General features: G+C 45.0%; 1 protein-coding gene across 9 annotated transcripts in view; it reads left to right on the top strand.

The window, feature by feature from the left end:
• sox5 (SRY-box transcription factor 5) overlaps positions 1–25,123 on the top strand; it is a 110,702-nt gene that overhangs the window by 73,175 nt on the left and 12,404 nt on the right. For 8 of the 9 annotated variants that reach the window (XM_088406378.1, XM_088406377.1, XM_088406373.1 and 5 more), the window contains 5 exons: positions 3,031–3,203; positions 4,071–4,139; positions 12,707–12,833; positions 14,947–15,032; positions 20,674–20,832. In XM_088406378.1, the coding sequence (XP_088262504.1) occupies positions 3,031–3,203; positions 4,071–4,139; positions 12,707–12,833; positions 14,947–15,032; positions 20,674–20,832 (614 nt within the window). The remainder of the gene's footprint in view (positions 1–3,030; positions 3,204–4,070; positions 4,140–12,706; positions 12,834–14,946; positions 15,033–20,673; positions 20,833–25,123) is intronic. The other variant, XM_088406374.1, reaches the window with a different exon arrangement.

Raw genomic sequence — 25,123 nt, 5'->3', positions numbered from 1 at the left:
AAACTGGGCATAAATCTATTAAATACGGCTTATTATTAAAGCACATTTGAATCTATCCAACTTTCTACAAAAGGACCAGGCTGAGCAAGACCAAAGGGTCGGCCGGGGACGACAACATTGCAGGAGCCACGGAAAAAAAAATGAAAGCGAAACATTTGCCTTCGTTGACGCTTCATTAGGAAGCGAGATACGTATGTCATCAAAGAACCTCGCAGAGCGCCGCGGCTGTCGCGAGGGTGTCCTTCATTGATCAAACCTTTCTCTATTTTTTTCCCAGCTCCCTGCTGAGCTGACATTTCCGTCTAGGGGGGTGTCCTGCATAGTGCTCGCACACCAACAGCTGAGGGCAAAACCATGAGCTTGCATTGATGAAACATACCTTTTATGAAGGACCCTTACTGGCCACAATGTAATGAGACCTAATCAAAAATCCCACTTGATAGACATGCTACACAGATATATATATATATATATATATATATATATATATATATATATATATATATATATATATATATATATATATATATATATATATATATATATATATATATATATATTAGTGCTGTCAATTGACATTGTTCAACAAAAACTGTTTTCTGCAGCGCTTGTTTCTTTCCTCAACAAGTTATCAAGTGATCAGGATCTTTATCAGCTGACCTTACTGATGACTCAGTCTACCATTCTAAGACCTAGTGTCCTCACCAGAGGACATCCTGGATTTTTGGATAATGTCTCGCGTTTGGGTGAGATGCAATGTACTTTGCTGTCTTGCTGAGACAAAATGGACACAACGATGGACAGAAATAAATCATCTGAATCTCAGAAGGCTCAGGAAAGGTTATATTTTACCGAAAAACAAACCAAAATTAGCTTAAATTAGCTTTCGGGGACATAAAATAAAAAAACATTGAACATGGAATTAAGAAAGCTGGCAGTCAAAGAAGTTTTTTGTACCCAACCAACCTGCAGGCAAGCAAGATGTCTTAAACTTTGTCTACGGGAAAATCAAGTTACATTCCACTACGTAGTAAACACTTAAATCAAACTAATCACCGTGATCCACTTATTGACACTAACTAGGTTGCTTTTTTTATGTGGATATACTTGTTAAATCATTTTCCAAACATTGTGGACTTTTCTGCTTCTGCCTTGGCCCCTCTCCTTCCTCGCGGGTGGGACGAGGCGGCGGGTTATTAATTAGCCCCCGAAACCGAGCGACAATCCTCAAATTGTTCCAAATTGCTTAATTATGTTGAGAGTATTTGGTGAGCTCAGGCTGTAATAATCACAGCACGGAAGGGGGGAATCTACTGATCGATTCTTCCTCACAGCAGCTGAAGAAACAAGCTGATGTGACGAGGTGGGGGGGGGGGGGGGTCGTTAAAATTCTAGGAAAAGGGGGTTACTTGGACTGGGGGGGGCGCTTCGTCTCTCCATCCGCTCTGGTTTACTGATTAAAGCTTTGCATCTGACGAGAAAAGCAGCTTCATCTTCACGCTTTTTTTTTTTTGAATGCTCTTACACCTCAGCGCACACTTTTGCGACGTTTGTGCACAAAAGAGCCCCTGACTTAAGCTTGTTTGTGCATGTGCGTGGACGTGTGCGCATGTGTGTGTGTGTTTGACCCCCGAGACAAGAAAGCCTCCTTTGATCCATCGTTTCACCTTTACAACCCACCACCCCTACTACCCTTTAAGTTATACTCTCTCCCACTTCACCCCCCCCTCCTTCTACTTGAACAGGCCAACGTTTTTTAACACTGGACCCTTTCTTGTCTTGGTCAGCTTGGGCGACACACACACACATTTCTCTCTTTTTGGTGCTACAAAGGTGGGTCTGTGCGTTAGGACAGCGGCCTGTTTATTTTTCCAGCAGCCAGCGCTCTCGACAGTTGCCTTTATTGTTCATTGTTGGCGGATGGATGGAGGAAGAGAAGGGAAAGGTGGCTGGGCGGGGGCGGACGGTTGGCGGGTTGGTGCGACTACCAACCGGGAGGACAAATGAATGACTCTCACCTTCCCGTGGTGGTCAAAGGCCGGGTCAGGCTCCGTGTAACACATTGTCTTCACCTCCATTCCTCCCGACCCCCCCCACCCCCGCGAGGTAGTCCCCTTTGCCCCCCTTTTTTTCTTTGGTCGTCATCTGGTTTGACTGGTGCAGGAATGCGGCCCTCTTTAAGGTAGCAGCTGAGGAACAATGGACGATTGTAGTCGTCATACACGCGCGGTATATGGTAACCCTTCAACGGGTGGGTACAAGCGCACATGAGGACCCCGCACTGATTGTGCTTCTCTTTAACTACATCCTGTTGAATGATTTAGGCCTTGCGTGTTTGCAAATGGTGTGGTGCATGTGTGTAATTGTGTGTCTGTGTGTGTAATGGAGCTGGTATGTCAGGATCTGAGGGGTCGAAGGTCAGGCCATGCTAAATGTGAGCAGAAGGCGGGTTGACTGCAGGGTAAACACAGACCAGACACACTTTCCTTCGCTCTCTCACATGCGCGCACAAAAGGCTCGATAGCTACCGTTCTAGGTCGGATTTTTTAAAAGCAGCATTTTTATTTTTTTCGACAGGAGATGATTTCTCGTTTTCTTAACCTATTGACAAGCGTTTCCACTTCTGGACTTTTTTTGTGTGTGTCGATGAAGCAATAAAGACAATGATAGATGGGCTCTGTAGAGATCACGCCAAAAAAAAAAAAAAAAGGAGTCAACATCTGGTTTTACAACACACCTTCCGTTGAAGGGACCCCAAAGGTCCAAACCGGTCATATATTAGAAGGTCCAACAAGCCATGGATAGCTTTACACTACTTTGTTGTTCCTTGCCCTTTCTGACCTGACTCCCACAGTTCCTCTCTGGCCTCCAGATAGAAGACATCCTTGCATCGTATTTGTATTGGCCAAACTTTTCACGGCGCGCTTGAAGTGAAGAAAACATAAAAACATGCATCCGTCCTACAAGTAGAAGCCTTCGGTGACTTTTGAAGGCCTATGATCAATCCCGACCTTTTTGCCCCTCGTCTAGGTACCCCGGACAGCCTGGCCGAGAAAGAGCGCCAACTCATGGGCATGATCGGCCAGCTGAGCAGCCTGAGGGAGCAGCTCCTGGCAGCCCACGAGGAGCAGAAAAAGCTAGCAGCCTCGCAGATGGAGAAACAGAGGCAGCAGATGGAGCTGGCCAAGCAGCAGCAAGACCAGGTATACATATATTCAACAACAATACCTGGGAAACACCTGTATCGAACCATTTTGGAGCAGAGATGATTTGAGAAAATATTGGAATATAGGTCTGAAGACACCAAGGTTCAAAGTCCCTAGTGGGTCAAATTGGGCATGAGGGTCACCAATCAGGGAGGAGTGGTTGGAGAGTCCCAACACTCTAAACCTTACCCCAAACTTACCCCTAACTCCAACGAATAGAGACTTGCAAATCTTTTTTTTTTTTTTTAAGATATGGTTGAAAAAGCAACAAATAGCGCAATAGGTACAAGCTTAGGCTAGGAAAAAAAAGTGAGACACACATACTTCCAGGCGAGACTGAGCCTGGTATTAGCATAGAAAGACGGGCTCCCTCGCCTTTGTTGTGCTTTTGGCTGCCGGCTTTGCACGCTAAACTAGACGCGACAAATTCACCTATGACCAAAACAAGGACTCGCAGGCATACGCTATGACCGACGCCCGTTGTGTATGCCAATCCTGGAGCGAGTTAGCCATGAGGGAGTTTCTTTCATTCTTGCCAATTTGGAAAAACAGGATTATACAATCGACCGGCTGCAAATTTTTGAGAGCAAACGTCGGGATCTCCCGAAGAGTTTTGAGCGCGTCTTAACACCACGATATCGGCAGATGGACTCGTGTCACAAAGTGTGTGGATGCGATAGCGCCGACTGACCCTTTGGCTGAGAGCTGAGACCGGATGGAATCGTTCTTTTAATATTTCATGGCCAGTGTCGTGCAAGCGGGGCCTCGGAGACCCGCGGACGTGTGGCGTAGCTCGCGCCGGCGTACTCACACGAACACTCTTATGTTTTGTCTATTCTAATAATGTGCTGTTTTTGTCCTCAGATTGCCCGGCAACAGCAGCAGCTCTTGCAGCAGCAGCACAAAATCAACCTCCTGCAGCAGCAAATCCAGGTGAGGCCGCTTTGTGCGTGTGCAGCCGGGCATCGATGATACAGATACAGTTTGTGTGTGTTGTGTGTACGTGTGTGCAGGGATGGTGGTTTATGTATGTTTCATTAGGTGTGAGTCAGCACAAGTGTGCGCAGGTGCGTGTTTGCGCCGATCCAGAAGGCCATTTTGTAGTTTTTCTAAGCTACCTTCTAAAGTGAAGGGGCCGGTCACCATTTTAGCAAAGTCTTCGTGTGAACGATTTCGGTAACCCGTTTTTCACGGTACGAATTGCTGAGTAGCGGTGCTAAAACTGTGGCAACAGATCATCACCATTTGTTGTTTTTTTTTTTCTTCACACAATGCTTCTTTTCTTCTCGGAATAAACAGCCACATGCCAAGGAGATGAAATGCCGGTATTAAGTCACGCTACTGGTGACAAAGCAAACGTATTTGTATTGGGAAACAATGGTTGAAAAAAAAAAAGCTTGAATAAACTATTGCATTGAGGAAAGCATGGAGCAGAAGTTCACAACCTTGTATATCCTGTAAGCGACATAGCATAATTGCACAAGATATCTTTATAATTGCACAAGATATATTTCTATGTTTCTGGAAAAAAGATCTAACAACCTGTTAATCTCGATCTAGATAGATAGATAGATAGATCTAACAGCCTGTTAATCTCGATCTAGATAGATAGATAGATAGATCTAACAGCCTCTTAACCTCGATCTAGATAGATAGATAGATAGATAGATAGATAGATAGATAGATAGATCTAACAGCCTCTTAACCTCGATCTAGATAGATAGATAGATAGATAGATAGATAGATAGATAGATCTAACAACCTGTTAATCTCGATCTAGATAGATAGATAGATCTAACAACCTGTTAATCTCGTTCTAGATAGATGGATAGATAGATAGATAGATAGATAGATAGATAGATAGATAGATAGATAGATAGATAGATAGATAGATAGATAGATCTCTATTATCTGTTAGATAGATCTAACAGCCTGTTAATACTCGATCTAGATAGATAGATAGATAGATAGATAGATAGATAGATAGATAGATCTAACAGCCTGTTAATATTCGATCTGAATAGATAGATAGATAGGTAGGTAGGTAGATAGATAGATAGATAGATAGATAGATAGATAGATAGATAGATAGATAGATAGATAGATAGATAGATAGATAGATAGATAGATAGATAGATAGATAGATAGATAGATAGATAGATAGATAGATCTAACAACCTGTTAATCTCGATCTAGATAGATAGGTAGATAGATCTAACAACCTGTTAATCTCGATCTAGATAGATAGGTAGATAGATAGAAATTTCCAATCACAACAAATCGATGAAATCAAATGCTCATGTTTGATGAGACATGAATTCCGCCATACTCCGCCAAATGCTTGAATCCAGGCCGGTCTTAGCTAAAGTGACTTAAAAAATGGAAGTATTGTCCTTTTTGGGTGCGACACTGCAGCCTTTATTTTGGCCCAGGTGGCTCGGAACTAATAGACCGGGCCTTTCTGAAGGCAGATGACACTGAGTTTTGAGGCGAGAAAGGCCGGCTTTGTATCACCGAGACGCCTCGTCCAAGACGGAGCGCGCACACATGCATACACATCCCCTCTTAACCCCCCCTGTGAGTTAGCCATACACAGTTTGCGTGATAAGGGGCCTTGTGATAGCGTTTGTGTGCGCGTTTTGGGTGTAAAGCAGCTGTGTTTATTTGCTTTTGTGCAAGTTCAATTATGAATTGTTCCCCCTTTTTTTTGTGTCTGCGTGTTTCTCGCGAGTGCGTTGCAAGTGAAGACTTGCCTGTGTCTTCTGGACCGTGCTCGTCTCGGACAACGTCGTGCGCGCGCGCGCCTATGTGTGCATTTGCCACAGCTGTGTATGTGGAGCTATAAACACGTCCGCTCATGATTCACTCCCTCACGACCCCGCCGAGACAAAGCGCTCTTTTCCCATGACTTTGCAACCTTTTCCCAAACAAGCATCTCTCCGCCGCCCCCCCCACAAAACAATAGCCCCTTACATGGCGCGGGGGAGAAGGGGGCAGCTGTACGTAAGCGTACGTATCGCGAAAAGGATGCGCGATGATCAAACGGGGCGCCGGGCATCAAAGTGTTGCTGGAGAAAACGCTCTGCTTAATCATTCATGAAGAGATTGTGGGTGCAATCCCACAATACAATAGCCTGCCAGAGCGAGGGCACCAGGTTCACTATGTTGGGGTGTGTGTGCGTGTTTTGTGTCTGTATGATAAGCCCCTTGTGATTGCATTTCCCCCCTAACGAGGCCGAGTTCAGCTGTCCCTTCTTGTGTCTCTCTGTTTGTAGTGTGCATGTGTGTGTGTGTGTGTGTGTGTGCTGGCTTTGTTAGGCCCTAACCCCCAAAGGCCCGTGAAGAATGCTTTCAAGCGTCCACTTGGACGAGGTGATGAAATGAAACGAATGATCAAGCTCATGAAAAAGAGAGGAGCGGCACACATCTTCGGAAAAAGGAGGACAAATTATTTATTGTCCTCGCGTTCGCTTGACTTTTTCCTTGTCTTTTTTCCCCTCATAGCCGCAGAATTGAGCGGGCTTAACGCGTGGCAACTATTTAGGGCATTGAACGTGGGCCAACCGGACCGCTTACTTTGCACTCCACGCACGTGTTCATTGTATAAGCGCTCATTAGCGTCCACAAGTCAGAGATTGACTCATCTGCGGTTTGGACTAATTGATTTTTACCTGGAATTAGCATCGCTAATGAGCCATTAGACAAACACTATCAGAAATAAGAGTACAGTGGAGGTCAATTGCAGTCCCGCTAGGTACAATCTGCACTAATACATCCAATTAGCCAACTCCAAAGCTGTGGCGTGTAGCGTTTTACAGGGCCGGAGTAGTGCAGGTGTGACTTCTGGGTCAATGTTTCCCATGAATCGGATTGAAAACGATTTCAAAAGCCTACAACGGGCAGCCAATACAGCCAACCCTAAGCCTAACCCTAACCCCTAACCCTCAGAGCCAATATAACAAATAAATAGCGTCTCTTTTGCAGGGATATCACTAAACATAGAAGAACCGGGCAGTATCTCATAGGGGAGACGATAAAATACGCAAAACAATGCACTGTCAATCTAATCCATTATAGTAAAACAATTTGATGGTGAGGAGCTCCCGATGTAAACAACAGTGTTTTATTTATTTTGATTGACGTTCCTTTCTTCATCTGACTTTTTTTTTTTTCCCATGTAGTGTCATGCGGTCGGCCAACGCTACCTCGGCGGTCGTCTGTTATCGAAGCGTCGAGCCGCTGTAGGCTAATTAAAGCGGAGCATTAAAAATCCAACCAGACACGCGTGTAATCATAAACATACTCTCGACCCCCGATTACGCTTATCTTGAATCAAATCTAGATTCATCCTAAAGATTAAATAAGCAGGATGAACGGATTCGTGCATTCTCGGACAATACGACACTTTATTCCCAGGCCAAAACGTGACCACGTGCGCGCATGGAGACACACATGCTTGTTTGTGCACCCCCTGCTAGGGGCCTCCTTGTTAAGTTCGAAAGGGTGAGCGTGTTCCCTCTCGTTTTCTCTCGTTCTAATTAGGCGACTTGTCTCTTAGGCTCCCCCCGGTGGCCGGCGTGCTGGGAAGCGCGGCGGGGATGAAAGGAGCTCACCTGCGGCGCCTCGGGGGTTTATGTTGAGAGCGCGAAGAATAGAAGCCAACCATGTATTGATACACAGGGGCGAGGCGACATGGACGTCTCGGCGGCTAATGAATCGAAAAGTCACCGGAGCAAAACGGATGGTTTAGCGCGTCTCAACTTACCCCCGTCTACCTCGTCTTTCATCTTATCAAGCGCCCTCGCTAGCCACTTTAGAGGCAAGACAAGAAAGTCTATTGGGGGGCGGAGGTGGGGTGAGAACGGGGGGGGGGGGGGTAAAATGAGTGAAGCCACCTGATGCTTTGACTGGTTTGAGAGAGGCCAGACGCGCCGGCGACAGCGGCTAACAAGCTGTCCATTAAGGCTAACCCGCGTTGCTAACTCAATCACGCGACCTACCTGGTGCAGTCACAAGCTCGGCAAAAGACTTTCATTCATTTTCACACATACCGCACCCACCGGAACGCTCGCACTGAAACAGCTAACCCAATTGACTGGATAATTGTTTAATCTCCTCCATTAAACAGCGACTGCTGCAATTTGGGTTTTCCCTACAGACACTGTCCTCTCTTTAGGGGTACGATGAATGGCGAGCACATATGCTTTCGCTTCAGCCCGCGCGGGTTTCCTCCAGGCGCGCCGCCGTCTTTCCACGCTCCAAAAACATGCACTTTGGGCATACGAAATTGTCTATTGGTGTGATAAATAATTTCGTGGATGGATCGGTATTATATATTGTTTTGTTTATCATTTAATTTGTTGCCATGCAAAGTTTTGCACAGGGGTCAATAATATATTTCAGCAAAAACTTACAGTGCCATCCGGTACCCCCAGGGGTATTTTTGCCATCAATTTTCCACGTTCAAAATATTGGTCTAAGAGTCACAAATTCAACTTTTTCTGCTTGTTCATACCACCGCCAAAAGCACAGCGAGTTACTAAGCCGTGCCAAATGCAAAAAAATGTAAAGTATGGTTTAAAGCATAGGTGTGGAACTCCAGTCCTCGAGGGCCGGCATCCTGCATGTTTTCCGGTTTTCTTTCCACAACACACCTGATTCAAATAATTAGCTCATTAGCAAGCTCTGCGGGAGCTTCGAAATGATCCCAATCATTTGAATCAGGTGTTTTTGAGGGAAAAGGTTTGAAAACATGTAGGATACCGGCCCTCAAGGACTGGAGTTCGACACCTGTGGTTTAAAGGGACAATGTGTAAGATTTCGACCGTTTTTCATTACAGCAGGAGGTGCTGCATTTACGACGCCTCCAGAAGCGAGCTACCTCCCATGTAAAATAATTTCATCTTAACTAGATAACTAAATTATATTTAAAGCATATTATTGGTTGTCATTTGCAAGGTTTTGACATTTATATTGATTTAATGTATTCCTTCTCAATGAAAAACAGTCTAAATCTTACACACTGTCCCTTTAAAAAAATTATATTGATTCAATGTATTCCTTTTCAATGAAAAACAGTCTAAATTTTACACACTGTCCCTTTAAAAAATAATAAGTTGATACCCGAAAGCCCAACACATAATGACAGCCCTCGGGAATATGACGGATATATGAAGCGGATGAGTGAATAAGATGGGTAACTAACAAGCACTGGTAAATTCACGGACATAAAGGTCTGTCACCGAAGCAGCGAATCGGCGCCCGTGCCGCAGCAGACTGGCTGGTCCTCATACACGGAAAGTTAATGGAGCGATATTAGAAGCTCTCTTGCTTCAAATTAATTATTGGTTCTCTCCCCTGTTCCGCAAAAGGTCATCCAGGTCTTGCAATAATTGCCGGAGCATATGGCCGCCAACAGATTTTAGCTGAGGGACTGGCACTTTAGCGGGGGCTATTTTTTTTTTCGCAAGCTCAGATGCGGGCCATATTGTGCGGCGCTGGCAGCTATTGTTCGGCGCATTAACTTCACAGAGCTAATTACTCCCCAATAATAACTTTACCTTGGAGTTTGTTTTTTTTTGAGAGAGAGAGAGGCGCGCCGCGTGCCAACCAACCTGTTTCGCACCCCATATGTTAATTAGCGGCCACATCTTCATTATGCCGCGACGGCGCTTTAAGTTCAAGCTGTGCCGCCTGGCGCGCGGTGAACGCCGTCTCCGCTCGCTGCCAATTATTCTCAACTCTTGCTCCCCGCGCTGCGCCGCCTTCTCGCTCTCTTGTTCATTCTGTTCACTATCCGCCGCTGAGAACTTTCTCTCGCCGGGACGATTCCTCCTGTCCTCCGCGGCCCTGTGAAACTTCTCACTTTCTTTCCAGATACTCTTTCCTTTTGCAAACATTTAGCGCTGATTAGAGATGCTTTCTCTTGACGGGCTCTCATTTGTCCATTTGTGTTTCTTTCAGACGAGTTATGTTTGTTTGATGGCTTTTGGATGTGGAGGAGGGCCGGGCGAGATTAAAAGCTCCTCGTTCTCAATGCCGCCCAGAGTCTACAGAAGCGGCGGTGTGATGTTTTGTCTGAGCCGTTGTAAGGTTTTCATGTTCACTTTGGGACTGATGTGAAAGAGAAGCCGAGGAGAGTGCTATTCCCCAAAGTGCCTGCTGTTTTCAGATGTGCCTCGTCCTTTATGCGCCGAGATGTGGAGATTGTCTGATAGATGTGGCCTCGCTTTCTCGCATAAGCGTCTCTTTTCCTTTCTGTCAAACTCTTTCGGGGAGAATCCTTTCCCGCTTGTTCCGCAACTCCTAAATGACTTTGGCGTCGCATGGAGGAGCTGCCTGGGCCTGAGACTTGGCCGACTATCGCATCGGTTTCACAGAAACAATACAATGCAAAAACGCTATTTCGAAGCTAATGACTTTGGATTTTGGGGGACCTGGGCTGATAAGTTTATTTAGACACCTTAGAATGGAAAAACACTTAAAAATACCGATTTTGTGAAAAACGTCATGTACGGGCAACCTAGAACGTGTTGAGTCTGTCAAAAATTGCCCGCCAACGACTCTGACGTTACGACGGTGCGTTCTAAACTGATCGGACGCAGTCCTCCCGACTTCCGACGCCGAATTAGTGTATCTAGGCCCTTAAGCCCATCGGGCATCCGGTGGGTTGTATGTTGACCCACGTGACTTTGCCTTGTACGCAGTGCCAGCGAGCGGCCTACCAGCTGTTGAGTCGACTATTATTACAGCAACATATGGGAAGGATTCTCTCGTCTCTCATGCTTGATCTTTCTCTTCTATTGTGGAGAATCCCGCGCATTGTGCACCAGCGTTGTTGTTTTTTTTTTTGTTTTATCACGAATGCGTTCCGATTAAAGAGAAGAGCAATGGAGGCGAGAAGCCGAGAGTGCTATTAAGGATCTTACGTGATATTTTTATTCACAATGAAAAGAAGAAAAGCGACGTGGATGTGAGTGTGTCTGCTCGTCTCCTATCTCCTATCTCCTCCTCCCTATGGCGCATTACAGTATCCCTAGCCAGCTCCACTCCAGCATATGTCCAATTAGGCCTGAAAGGCAAAGCGGAACTGTTCTGCCTGTGATTCGTCCCCGCGGGGGGCCTGTCCGAGCGCCGCGCTGGAACGCCTCTCGCTTTCTGATCGAGCAAACGTGTGGTTTATGGTTAACCAAAAAATGGTGGTGTAATTATTGTTTTTTTTTTATTTTATTTTTGGCGGGGAGGGGATGGGGGTGTAAAAAGGAGCTGCTTGAAGAGAGCACTATTCCCCTGAGCCGGGATAGTTTGATTACAGTGTTGTTGGCATGCCGACACACGGGAGGATATGGAGCGGGGGAAGAAGCGGTGAACGACACACACACACACATACTCAGGGTATTTACTGCGGACACACACATGCAGTTAAAACAGTGTTTTACTACTCAACAATCACTTCAGGTGCCCGTATCACTCAAATGTGACCGGATGATTCCGCGGCGCATCTTTATGATTGCAGCGCCATTTCACATCCATTTTCCACATCAGATGGCTTTTACCTGCCTATTATCCTATTCAGGCATGTCACCGGCGTCAAAGCGCCTACTGCGGAGAAGGAAAAGAGGAGAGACCGTGTCAAAAGGTCTAATCACCTCCGAGCAAAATGGCCTCCATTTACTCATTGAAGGTCTTCGGGAAACATCGTTTCCATGATGAAAAGTATTCCTAAGAGCATTTCTGAGCTCAAATGTTCAAAGTGAGGAAACGTGAGAATCCATTTCTGGTATTCTCTCCATATAAGCAGCTTGCGTCTTTTTTCGTCGTCCCTCTGTCACCTTTCTCCCATCTCTCCGTCTCAAACTGTACGTCCGTCCATCACACACACACACACACACACACACTCGAGCCTTTGTGCGTTGTTTTTGGCAGCGTGCTGCTTTGTGCAACCATCTGTCTCCTACTTCTCTCTCTTTTTCTGACTCCCCCGTCTCTTCTCCTTCGCGCTCTCTTGGCTCCTCTGCCAAAGACGCCCGATCGGAGGAGTTTTTCTTCTTCTTCTGTGCTTCTCCTTTTAAATGGCTACGAAACCTTGTGAAGTCGTATGGCTGTCTGCCGAAGAGCGCGCCGATACGGATACGTCTGAGCGTGCGAGTGTGTGCGGTTGAATGGAGGAACGTCATCTTTCAAATACAAGGAAAAGGCCAGCTGCTCGGAACTGTCCGCACTCCAGATAGTGTGCGTGTGTCATGTCATGCGTATGTTCCATATGTCAAATTATGTACAGTATATCACCCTCAATGCATTATGTAGGAAAGATTGGAAGATACATTTCTGCCGTAAATAGTGATTAAATGTAAATTTTTGGACCAATTTTGGACCAATTCACTATTTTTTAGGCCCGCTAGGTTGAAGCGTGCATTCATGCAACCAATGCTAATGTATCAACCCGTTGTGCACCCTTTCACCCCCAATCTCTCTCCAACGTTCTCTCCCCGCATCCTCAGCAGGTCCAGGGCCAACTCCCGCCGTTGATGATTCCCGTCTTTCCCCCGGACCAGAGGACTCTGGCGGCAGCGGCGGCTCAGCAGGGCTTCCTCATGCCCCCCGGCTTCAACTACAAACCGGGCTGCAGTGAGTACCATCAATATATATTGAAAATAAATGCAGCCATGTACAGAAAAGAAAAAAAAAAAAGATGAGGAGGGAAGGGGGGCGGCTTCACTTCCAAATCTCTACAGGTTTATGTATGTTGTAGACCCCCAGGCCAGACTTGCAGCCCTTGTCATTTGCTTATCTCCCCGGTTCCTTCTCTTGGCTCCCGCCATTTGTCTTCTATTTTTCGATTTATAAAAGCAACATGACTTTTTTTTTCCTTTTTTTTTTTTGGCTATCACGCTCCGGCTGTGTGGCAATGTGTTGTTTACCACGATAAAGAGAGAGAGAGAGAGAATTAGAGAGAAGTGGGCACTTGCCAGGAGATGCTGGGAATAAAATGCTCCATGGGGGGTTAGCAACGAGGAGGGGGTTTTGGGGGGGGTGGTAATGTGACCTGCCCCAGGTTCTCCTCACATTAACACGGGCCGCAGCCAGAACGGGTTTCCAACGCGGCCCACACACAGGCAGGCGTGGAAGCCAAGGATGCATTTGCAATATCGCAAACACGAAAAAATAAATACACAAATAGGATGCAAGCGTGTACACCCCCCCCTCTCTCGCACCCTTCAAAATAAAATCTATAATTTCACAGCTTCCCAAACAAGTTTGCTTCATTTTAATTAGAGCCACCCACAGCCTTTGAAGCCCACCTAAAGAGGCGGTCAAACGACGGGCTTGTATTTTGGCAGCTTTTGCTAATTCTTAGTATTCTCTGGCACACTTCATGAAAGTTAAAAAGGAATATTGTCATTCAAGACAGTGACGCTCGTGGTCTTTCCTAATTAATTCCAAAAGATAATTAATCGTGTTGTTTTTAACTAATCGACGGCAAAACTTTTCCATGATTAATCGTTTTTTTTCAACAACTATTTTCTACAACGCTTGTAAGAGATATTTACTTCAACGTCTTGGAAATAAAGGACTAGTATCGCGTAAAAATATTTCTTAGCAAAAATGTTATCATAGATTTTTCTGCATCTCAATTAAGACGCTCCTGTCAAATACCAAATCTTCCCATGTTAAAAAAAATCTCAAAACTTCCCATCAGCACCACATTCCACCAGTTTTTTTTTTTAGCTTTACAAAGTGTATATATTGTTATTAAAATTGGCAAGACTATATAAAAGTCTCCAAAAAACTACAGCGAGGCCTTATTTCAAAACAACGTGTTTGTTTGTCCTTCTTTTTGTCATAGTGACCCTGCAGAAGCAGCACAGATATCAATTTGGCTTATTTTTGTCGGAAAAAAAAGACCTTCAATAATTGTTGTTTGGAGGGGAGGAGGGGGGGTCTCTTGTTTTACTGAAGAAATATATTTTAGGAAGTTTTATATGGGAAATATGTCCGGAAAGGAAACTTTAATGCGTTCTAATGTTCCCGGTTTGGAAGCACTTTCTTCTTTTTTTTCAAATTCAAATTGATTATGACAAATAATTACATTAGTGGCCCCCTTCAACTCTCTTGGCCAGTAATTACAGTTGCACAGATGCACAGATGCACAGTCTCTATCATGAATAAATCCAAGCAAGACTTTTCCTCATGTAGGGCGGCCAAATAAATAGGTACAGTGCGTATCATATAGTAAATATTGGTCATTTTGTTTTAAACACATTCGTATGAATTCCAGCAATTTTGTGATCTATTAGTGCAAGTGTACCCAATGATGTGTCCACTGTGTGCAGACGATGACAATGTAGTGGGAGAACAGTGGCGGTTTCCAAAAAAAATCACAAGAAAGGAAAGAAAAGGGGAGGAGAGTGGTGCAATCGGTGGTGGCCGCTCTTAATTACAACAGTGCAGACCGCTTTATCAGAAGCCCCTCACCTCACCGCTCTTTGTCAGAGGGTATTAGGGGAGGAAGACACACAATCAGGCTTTTCATTATGGACTGTGTGCACAAAGGGCAGCTTTAACAGCTGCACAGAAAAAAAAAGGCGGGGGGGTTGGCGAGGGAGGAAAAAATAGATTTAACAGCTACCAGTCAACCTCGTGTTTGAGTCTCGGTCTTATTTAGCAGAATTTTGGGGCTTTCCCAAACTTCTTAAGTAAAAGTCCATTTTTAAATGCACATTGTATCTTCTCTGCATAGGTGACCCATACCCACTCCAGCTCATCCCCACGACGATGGCGGCGGCTGCTGCAGCCACACCGGGCCTGGGTCCCCTTCAGCTCCAGGTATGGCGATCCAGCACTATCATTTATGTAACTTGAACGTGCAACCAAAATTAAATGATCTGATCCCTCATAAAGGTGAAATATTATTAAGGGCAGCTGCCCCCGACACATGTAAGTGTTCACACGCTGAGGGTAAATCAGGTCAGGCGGTGGTATCGTACAATCCATGCGCACCTGTTGGTCCAAACGCGGCGCCGGGTCCATATGCGAGGCCCGATGGGGAGAAATAGCAAAGCTGTGTGAAATTCTATCAGCGCAAACGTTTCTCAGCATCACCGCTGATTTCATTATGGCTAGAGTTGGTGGGTGTTGGTGTTGAGCCCCGGGAATAACGTCCTCAGATCACTGCTGCAATCTAGCCGCCCATATGTTCTGCTGTTACTCACTCGGCTTTGTCCACCCAAAAAAAACAAAACATCTCGCATCCATCTCCGCTGATACACTCACACACACGCTCGCGTTCAGATTAAGGCCTTGTTAGAGATTTGGCCGAGTCTAAATAAGGGGAGGATTTCTTCTGGGATCATCTTATTTGATAAGGAGGTCTTTAGGTTGTCATAGCAACGCAACACCTATCAAGAATCCTGCAGCAATGATTAAGTGCAACTTTACTCAAAGTAATGATTGCTAAATGCATCTATAATACTTAAGCATCCGTTCGCGCATCTTTTTGTAATTTTTCGTTTTTTTTCCAATGATGAAGAAACCGGAGAGACGTTTCGGATAGCACAAAAGTTTGAAAACACCCTCTAACAGCGTTTTGTTTTTCGATATTATGAAGAAATGCTAACATTTGAGCCTTGCGAGTTTGTAAGTTGCAAATAATTCAAGAATCCATCTTGGGCTCGGGAACGCGGCGTACAATGCTACCCCCTTTTGCTCGGAGAGAATCCATTGAAAGCCGCAATAATAACACAAAAGTATCCTTTGAGTGCTTCGCCGTTTGGAGAAAAATGTATTAATCTTCTAATGATATAAAGCCCTTTTTGCGTTAGTACAAATGGGAGTCGTTCTCACACTCAATGGCAGTTTAATGCCCTATCCCGCGTTGCTTTTTCAAGGCAAGCGAGTGGACAAGGTTGGCATTTAGCTTCTTAATCCGGGGGGGGGGGGGGGGGGGGGGGGGGGGGGGGGGATGAGTGTGACATTGTGCATTAGACTGTATTAATCTGCTTCCCTTATTGACCCTTGATATTATTGATATTATCCACACAAATGGGCCGAGAAGGACAAGCGAGACCGGCAGATACAAATGCACTTAGGCGAGGGGGGGGGCGCACGGGAAAAAGTGGAGTTATTTAAGCGAGGATGGAGAGGAGAATTGTGTGTGTTTGCGAGTGTGTGTGGCTTAAAGAGGGTCAATGGCGTGGGTCAGGCATCATATGGAGAGGCAGATGTTGGAACATATTGTCCTGGATTACCGCGCTGTACACCGGAGAAATGGACGACAGGCGGACAACAGACAGGCGGGCGGTAGGGGGGGGACGAAGAGGGAACAAAAGACACATGAGAGACGGCAATGGCGAAATGAATCAGCCGTGTATTCAGGAAGCAATACACGGCACCCTCAGGTACACACCTGATAATATCACTTCGTGTGTGTGTGTGTGTGTGTGTGTGTGTGTGTGTGTGTGTGTGTGTGTGTGTGTGTGTGTGTGTATATATATATATATATACATATACATATACATATGATTACTTATATAAAGCAACCCTACCTCATGTAATTGATAACTTTCATGTCTAAAGTACTTAATTACCAAAGTAATAGATTACTTTAGAACTTCATGAATTTAGTACTAGCCATTTTGGACACTCCTGGAGTCGAACACTTGAAAAAAGATTAATAGAAAGTTCAAATAAGTACCTGGGATTGAGTGTCTGGATTGATTAATCCTGAAAATTTGTCTTTGGGATTGAATGAGTTAATGGACGAATAGACTGAGACTGTGGGGTCACATGACTAGTGGAAATGCGACGTGCACTTTTGTGAAATACAGTACTGCTTTTTCGACGTGTCAAATCAAAACTTTATGAGGGATAAAACATTTTTTGTGCATATCTTTGGGGAACGGAAACACGTTTATTGCTTAACATGAGAGCAAAAGATTGTAAATTTCAGATTTGGAATCAAAATCCTTTGACTGCATCCAAAGATGCCAAAAAAATTCAGTGTTGAGAGGCTGAACTTCTGAGGGTTTGGACAATTGTATCTCTCTAAACGATTAATAGATTATTCTGATCGATTAATCGAAAAATAAAATTGCAATGTCGTTTCAAAATCACGTTAAATTACAATCGAGAGACAATAAATCACAAATAACCATAGTGAAAGGTGTTCCAAAAAATACGGCCTTCTCACATGGCTAAATATAGTATCTGATTAACAATTAAAGTGACTTTGTCCATCCTAGGCTCTTGGCTCCACGCATTTGTCTTTGCTATTTTCGTCCTTCATGCGCCCCAATCCCGCATTAGCCGTCAGACAGACAGGAAGTGGGACAGACAGAAAGACAGACAGCGAGGAATCCATTAGAAGTTTTCACACAATGCTCCTCAGTGTGCGCGGAAACAATAGCGGGCTCATTGAAGCGCTCGTTGAACTCTTGATGATAAAGAGCGAGCGGAGAGCTGGTAATCTGACTAAAGCCGCAGATTATTGACGGATGAGCATCACACACGCTCACGTCAAGATCGCCACCCACTATGATGACAAGAAACGAGATAATAATGCGGGATGCACAATGCACACGACTACAACAATAACGCTTCGAAAGATATAACAAAATGGCAGCTACATTGTTCTCGTACACAGCTATGGCCTGACAATGAAGCTCCTCCTCTTATTTCAACATAGTTGCTTGGCACCATAACGCCATGAAATTGTGTGTGTGTGTGTGTGTGTTGTAGGATGGGGGCGGGCTGAATGTGTGGAAAAGGAGCGCCGCAAATGTTATCCATGTACTCAACAGCTGCTGTCTACCCCAGCTCACAGTCAGACACTCACACGCTATTTCTCCTCAAATCCACTGTAGTAGAAAAATACTTATCACAGTCAATTTTCACATCACCTAGTGGGCTCTTGACAAAAGTGCCTAGGCTGGACACACACACGCATTTGCAGATGTGTCACTGCATGAGGGGATTAGAAGCAAAAATAAATAAATAAGTAAAACGAGGAGATGGCTGTCACAGTTCAAAGGCACCACAAGCACACACACGCGTCTGAGGAGTGACATTTCAAATTCCTTATTCTCATCCAACAACTATGATTGCATTTCCCTGCTCTCATTTGTTGATTCACTGTGTGTGTGTGTGTGCGGGTGTGTGTGTGTGTGTCACCGCACTTGTGCTCCTGCAGTCACCCCAGGGGGCCTTGCGCTGTCACTTCCTGTTTGTTGACATGCACGCCGTTGTGGCGACGCTCTGGGCGTGCTCGGCAGTGTAGCGTATGTGTGTGCGCGCATGTGTGTGTGATTGCGCGCCGGCCCATTGAGCAAGCTTTGAGCGACGGGAGCTGGCCTCGTAATGGAACTCAATTGGGTCCGCAAATAAAGCGGCCTTTGAAGCACTGGTCCGAATATGGCAGGACACACATTGCGCCCGTGGCGCGCTCGCTAGGGGGTGTGTCCGGCGGGAGGAGGAGGAGGAGGAGGGGCCACGCCACACAGAGTGCATAATTGAAGCCGAGGCTGATCTGATCTCAGCGAGCCGGCTCCGGTTGCCGGGCCGCCAGAACCCACTGCGCCCCCCCCCACCCCCCTGTTGATGCGCGCGCCGGCGGTGGCCACGTTTCCTGTCTGCCGCATGCGCCGCGATTACACTTCCTCCCGTCTGAGTCGGGAAAAGCATCTAAAAGCATCTAAGTCCCCAAACATATTCAATTTTGATCAATATGAAAGTATTAATTAGCATATCGTACAGACTATATTGTCTATTGGGCACTTTTAAAGACGGCAGATACCAGTCACCAATACTTAAGGCAACAAAAAAAAAAGAAAACAAGCTAAGACTAAAACAAGCTAAGTATTGGGTACTTATAAGGTTGCCGATACCATGCGCCGTGACTTAAAGCGACAGTGTGTAGGATTAGGTACCATCTAATGGCAAACTTGGAAAATTACCACCACGCAATGTTGGCAAAGTTCTTCTTTGTAGGGTATCCTTAGCACAAAGATGTCAGCCAAACATGGCAGCCTCCAGTTGGGTAGGAGCCAGCCACCCATGTAAAATAATTTTATTATAAGAACAAATAACATTGATGTGAGACACGTTTTTTGCAGAATAAACTTTTAAAATGAATACATTTACTTCACCACTAGATGTCACTAAATCTTACACATGGTGCCTTTAAGGCAAAAGCCTCAACTGTAGAGCAGATATGTCAGTCACAGCTTCGCCCTGCTGCCATGCTATACTCAGATGTATTGATTAGTTAAACGGTTCCCGATACCATTCACCGATACCTATTGATCTTATTTTACAAGATTTTTTTTTTTAATCAAATGAATTGTTTTACTGCTACCTAGTTTACTACGCCACTAAAACTTTCTAAAGCATTACTACCTACTGTCGCCATTCCCTCCTAGCCTTAACGCCAGACTGCCGCGCTCTTATTTTTAAAGCTTTGACAAGCTCCCAGCAGAAATCGTCAGTGACAGACAGCAGATTATTCCGCATTGAAACATGACTTTCTCCCAAACTGCTTTTTTTTTTTTCTTCTTCTTCCCTCCCCTTGATGCACGCCAGCTCGATTGACTCACTCGTCTTATTTGTCTAAAGAGAGACAAATGTCTGTATCGCGGCAGCAGAGGGGATCGGGAGTTACGGCGGCTGTCGGGGAGACTCGCAAACAGACAGGAAGATGGAGAAAGAGAGACGGCGTCTTTCTCCCTCGGCCATTTGCATAAACCGGCTTTTGTTTGACGGCGGTGGCCGGCCGCCAAACCCCCAGCAGAAGGACGCAACTTAAACGATAGACAAAAAGAAGACGAAAAAGCGGGAAGCTCGGGAATAAATAATAACAATCCAAACTATTTAGAAAAATAAAAACTCATCCGCTGCTTCCCGAGCGCTCTTTTGCTTCAGAAGCCAAGCGGCATCTCGGAGATTTGTATTAAGCCGCATGAAAGAAGTTGTTTAGCGTTATTCACTGCTGTTGCATAAAGAGTTGCAACAACATCATGCCGTTTAATTAAATGCGTAGATAATGGCGGGAAGCTGTTTGTTCCCCACATAAAGCTCATTTAATTAACAAAAAAAATTGAGGGAAATGGTCTTCCTTGCAGGCGTGGTGACTTGCGAGTTTTTGGGGTTTTCACCTTGAGCACCTCGCGTGGGATGACCTCCATTTCCCTAATGTTCTGCCTTTCTCCCATGATGCACCTGGAGGGGACATCTCTGGGCCTGTCAGACAGGCTGTTAGCGTTGCTCCCGTGGGGGCAAAGCAAAGAAGGGAGAGTAGCCATGTCCCTTTCTGTCGCACAAACAAGCCCGGCCACTAATGGCCTTTTCTTCTTCTGCTTTTTAGCCGACCTCTTCTTCTTTTTTGTTTGAGTGAGCTCCCGTATTCATTTATTCATGTTGCCCCTTTCTTCCATCACCCTCTCTTTTTTTTTTTTTTTTTCTCCTGACACTGCAGCAGTTGTACGCGGCTCAGCTGGCGGCCATGCAGGTCTCCCCCGGGGCCAAGCAGCACGGCCTGGCGCCCCAAGCCAACCTGGGCACGCACTCTCCGCCCACCAACACACACTCGCAGAGCGACAAAGGCCGAAGCTCCCCGCAACCAAACAAGACCAAGGTAAAAAAAAAACAACGACGACGTGTGCGTGCGTGCTAACGCGAGAAAAGCCAGCGGAAACGCAAAAAGAGCCCGTTTTGATTGGAGTTTTTCAAGGCGTTCCAAATTCTGTCGTGTTAACAGACAACTAAATTGACTGAACTCTCCTCTGACCTCTAGGTGGCAGTAATGGCCACTGCCACACTGTCAAAATGGTATTAAACATAAAGTAGTACATAAATAATCCCCAAATTTTCCCTCCAACCATACATATAAAATATATATATATATATATATATATATATATATATATATATATATATATATATATATATATATATATATATATATATATATATATATATACTGGGTAAGTAAATAAATAGTCAACAAAAAAATAGGATCAACTCATTAAAAAAAAAAATTCCAAATGTAGTAAAGATCAAGAGTTACGATAAAAACATTTCAAAAATAAAAAGGTGCAGCTGATGAGCAAATAAAGACGTTTTATAACCCGGTTACTGTACATCAGTTAGAAATATTAGTGTAAAAAACAGATGAGCATGAAGAGCATTTTGTCGAGTGTATTCCTCCTCTAAATCCATTTTTTTTTTCGGGGGGGGGGGGGGGGGGGGTGGAACAGCCCCAAAATTCAATTAGTTCACTTTTTGGCTAGTGCTTCCACCCACTTGTTTCAGAGGAAATTGGCCAAGTTGCATTCTTGGCTGTGCTGATTACATTCCAAACACTTGCCGTAAATCATATCAAGAATTACAAACACAATCACCGGCGGCGTTTGCATTAATCGCCGAGCTACGGGGGGTACTCGGCGCACCGCGTACGTTGGCCTTTTCTAGCGTTACGACGCAAACGCGTTTGTGGCAATGCGCATGGTCCACACTGCTCGGAGTTTGCTTCTTTTCCATCTTCTCTTATCAAACAATCGCCTTCCTTGATCAGACCTCGCCGAGCACAACGCGGCGTGGACGTTTTGCTGTTTGTGCCATTTTCTCAGCTGGCTGGCCAATAGTGGCGGCGGGAATCCGAGTGGAATTCAATGAATACGTGGTCTGCCTTTGGGATCTTGACCAGCCATCCATACAGAGAACCACGGGGCCCTTGTGTGGATTTACGGGGAAAAAATGTTCAGTCGCACAGCAATCGCATCAAACGATATGTATTTTTTGATTAATGAGGAAATATGAGCGCAGTTCATTTAGAACACTCACATATGCTGCATTAGCTTAATTTTTTCACTTTGAACCAAGCATTGAACCAAGGATTTTTTTTCGTCATTTTTTGCAGAGGATAAAGAATATACGCATTTATTGCCGATCAGTTATACAAAAGTGAAAATGCCCGCCAATTTTGAGTATTCAGATTCTGTCAGCCGAATGAACAAATTAGAGCTGCCTTCACTTCAAAGTGCCACAGAATCAATGCTAGTTTTGCTAGCCGTTCTTTGGCATTTTCCATGGGGTATTAGCATTAAGCTAGCCACTTCTATTGAGTGGTTTGGTTTTGCCATTTGCTTTTGCTCTTTTCAGGAGACAAAAATCATTTTAAAAACGATTCAGCCAAGTGTCAGTTTGTATCCAAAAATAAAAATTTGGTCATTTGGCAATGTGGATGCCACTCAACATTCAAAGCGTTTTGCTGCCATCTTGTGGCACTAATAGGCTATTACAAGGCGTGTAATAGAGGCGTGTCAATTCTTCAAATTATTTTGCTAATTTTAACTCGAACAATATCGACAAAAAATGAAATGCCACCAAAAACTCTGCAAAAACTGCATTTACATGCACGTACAAACTGCAACGTACCAAAAACTTTTCCAGATGGGAAATGCAGCACTTCAAAATAATGCCTTCAAATGCTTGTCAGCCGTTGTGATTATTGTTTTTTTCTCATGCGCTTTGAGTTCAAGTCCCCTAAACTCCAAGTGGGATATTCCCAATTTCCCATCAGTCCAGGAAAAGAAAAAACAATTGAGAATTCTCCCGAGAAGAAGTCGCGTGATTCTGTTGACATCCTGACTGCGCGCACATCTCCACCATCCCCAACACAAACACGCTTGCGTCGTCTTATTACCATATATATGGACTTGGGCTGACCCCAAAGTGGCGCGGCCTGTGGCGGAGGAACCGTAATAACCTCCCCCTTGCCCAGCGAGAGCGTCTGACACGCGCCGGGACCCCGGCGGGCCCCGCGGAGCCCAAATGGCCGAGTGACCGCTGGGCTCCTCCGCTCACGGCTTCTATCATGCGGCTCTTTTACCGCCCCCTTCCTCTCCCTCTCTCGCCCGCTCCCTCTCTCACTTTGGGTGAGTGACATGTATATTTCAGAGGTGGCTTTCCCCCCGTGGGCTCCGTCTCAGGTCTACAGTCATTTAGAGACCCGCTGCCTGCCTTTGCTCACAGCTGTTTGGACTCAGGCACACATCACTTAAGTGCTTTACCCTCGGGTGAGACACTGGCGCGCGTTGCGCACACACAGGTGTTGAAGAAGGCGCACGCTTGCACAAATCACTGCAGCGGCCTTCTTATACGCAAGACTGCCTCTTGGATGTAGGGTGTATATGCCCCATGAGGAGCATAAAAAATGCCTGCTGCGCTGTCACAATTCTGACCTAAATTTTAAAAAATTTGGACTTCGGATTAGACCGCTGAACAGGAATATTTTTCAAATGACTTATAATGCACAAGAAAATGCAATTCATCACAAAGTGGAGCTGATAAGGCACACTGTTGATTTTTGATACCTTATTTTTCATTTTCTAGAAGGCGCACCTTACAAGGCTTCAATTTTCACAAAAGCTGACAGTGCGCCTTATAATCCAGTGCGCCTTATACGGCGCATAAACTGTGAGAGCCAGAACATGGGATGATTATTTGTTTTGCTAGTTTAAAAATAGTGGAAAAACAGTGCTGTACCCCCTGAATAATTTTTTAAATCAAGTACCTCCTTGCCAATGCAGTTCATGCTCCAATTAGTTTGCTCTTAAATTGAAAACAAAATGTACTGTATTTTCCACACTATGAGGCGCACCCAAAAGGTATTTTTTCGCCATTCTTCAGATAGTACTTTAATTAATAATCTTTATTTATTTCTAATTGAAAAGTTTGATTTACTTGATTGCTTTGTTGTCATTCCCTTTTGTGCAGCTCCATCTAGTGGATGCATAATGCAACCCCAGCTTCTATTCTATACACCTTGTATAAGGTGAAAAGCCTTATACTGAATATGAAAACATTCATTGCAAATATATTACCACTACACAGATATTATGAACATGAGTAAGTTTGAAAGAAAAGCTGTAAATAATCTCAAGTGCGCTCGAATTCATTTAAGTGTATTTTGTTATGACACCTAAATTCATGTCCAGTGTCGTAAAGGAGGGGGAGAAATGTGCACGAGACACACACACACACACACACACACACACACCCTGTTCTCTCGTCACGTCGTTTCGGCATCGGAGCTTGAGACCGTTTCACCAGCCAAGAGACACAAAAGCGCACACACATAACATTTAGACTGGAGCTTGTTGAACAATGTCGACAAACGCACACACACACACACACACACACACACACACACAACAAGTCGGTCCAAGCCTGTCTCAACTAATTCCTCCACAGTGGCATAATGCAGGTTGGCCACCTTCCCACCGTCGGATTTGGCTTGGCTCAGGGAGGAAATTCCCCCATCCACTGTACAAGCGGCAAAGCATTATCTATTTGTAATAAATATTCAAACGCATCCCTCAGCCAAAGCCCGGCATAATACGGGTCAGGATTGAGAAGATCCTCACTCACTTGTGTTTTTTTTTTTTTTTTTTCCCTCCTCGGCCCATTGTCTCACTGAAGGAATCTTTGGGGGGGGTCTCCCCCCACCCCCCTCCCTAATGAAGGACAATCCGGTTAGGCCTCTGCGCACATACGCAGCCTCCCAAAGTGGCGCTCACATGCAGGCACGTACCCATGCGGGGGGCTTAATTGGAAAGGCTTAATTGAGTTGTGAGGGGCTCATAAGGCTTAAGGAGTGGGAATCAGTGAAAGTCGGCCTTAATGAGTGGAGATAGACCCCCCCCACCCCACCCCCGAACACAACCCCCTCCACTACACTTGCAGGACTTGAATCTACTGTATTGTATGCTCGGCCTGAGCACCAATTAGATTAATTACTGCAAAAGAAAATAAAGAATGTCTCTATTTCGAAATGATATTTTTCTTAACAAGCTGTCCAGTTTACCTTCTAATGCCCTCAAATGGGGCAGGAGGACCCCTGGTAGATTCGAACGGGGCGCCCG

The sequence above is a fragment of the Hippichthys cyanospilos genome, chromosome 22 (assembly GCF_059441005.1).
Source record: "Hippichthys cyanospilos isolate Australia breed blue-spotted pipefish chromosome 22, RoL_Hcya_1.0, whole genome shotgun sequence".
NCBI lineage: Eukaryota > Metazoa > Chordata > Actinopteri > Syngnathiformes > Syngnathidae > Hippichthys > Hippichthys cyanospilos.
The sequence above is the reverse complement of the archived record's forward strand: the minus strand, read 5'-3'. Positions and strand labels throughout refer to the sequence as shown.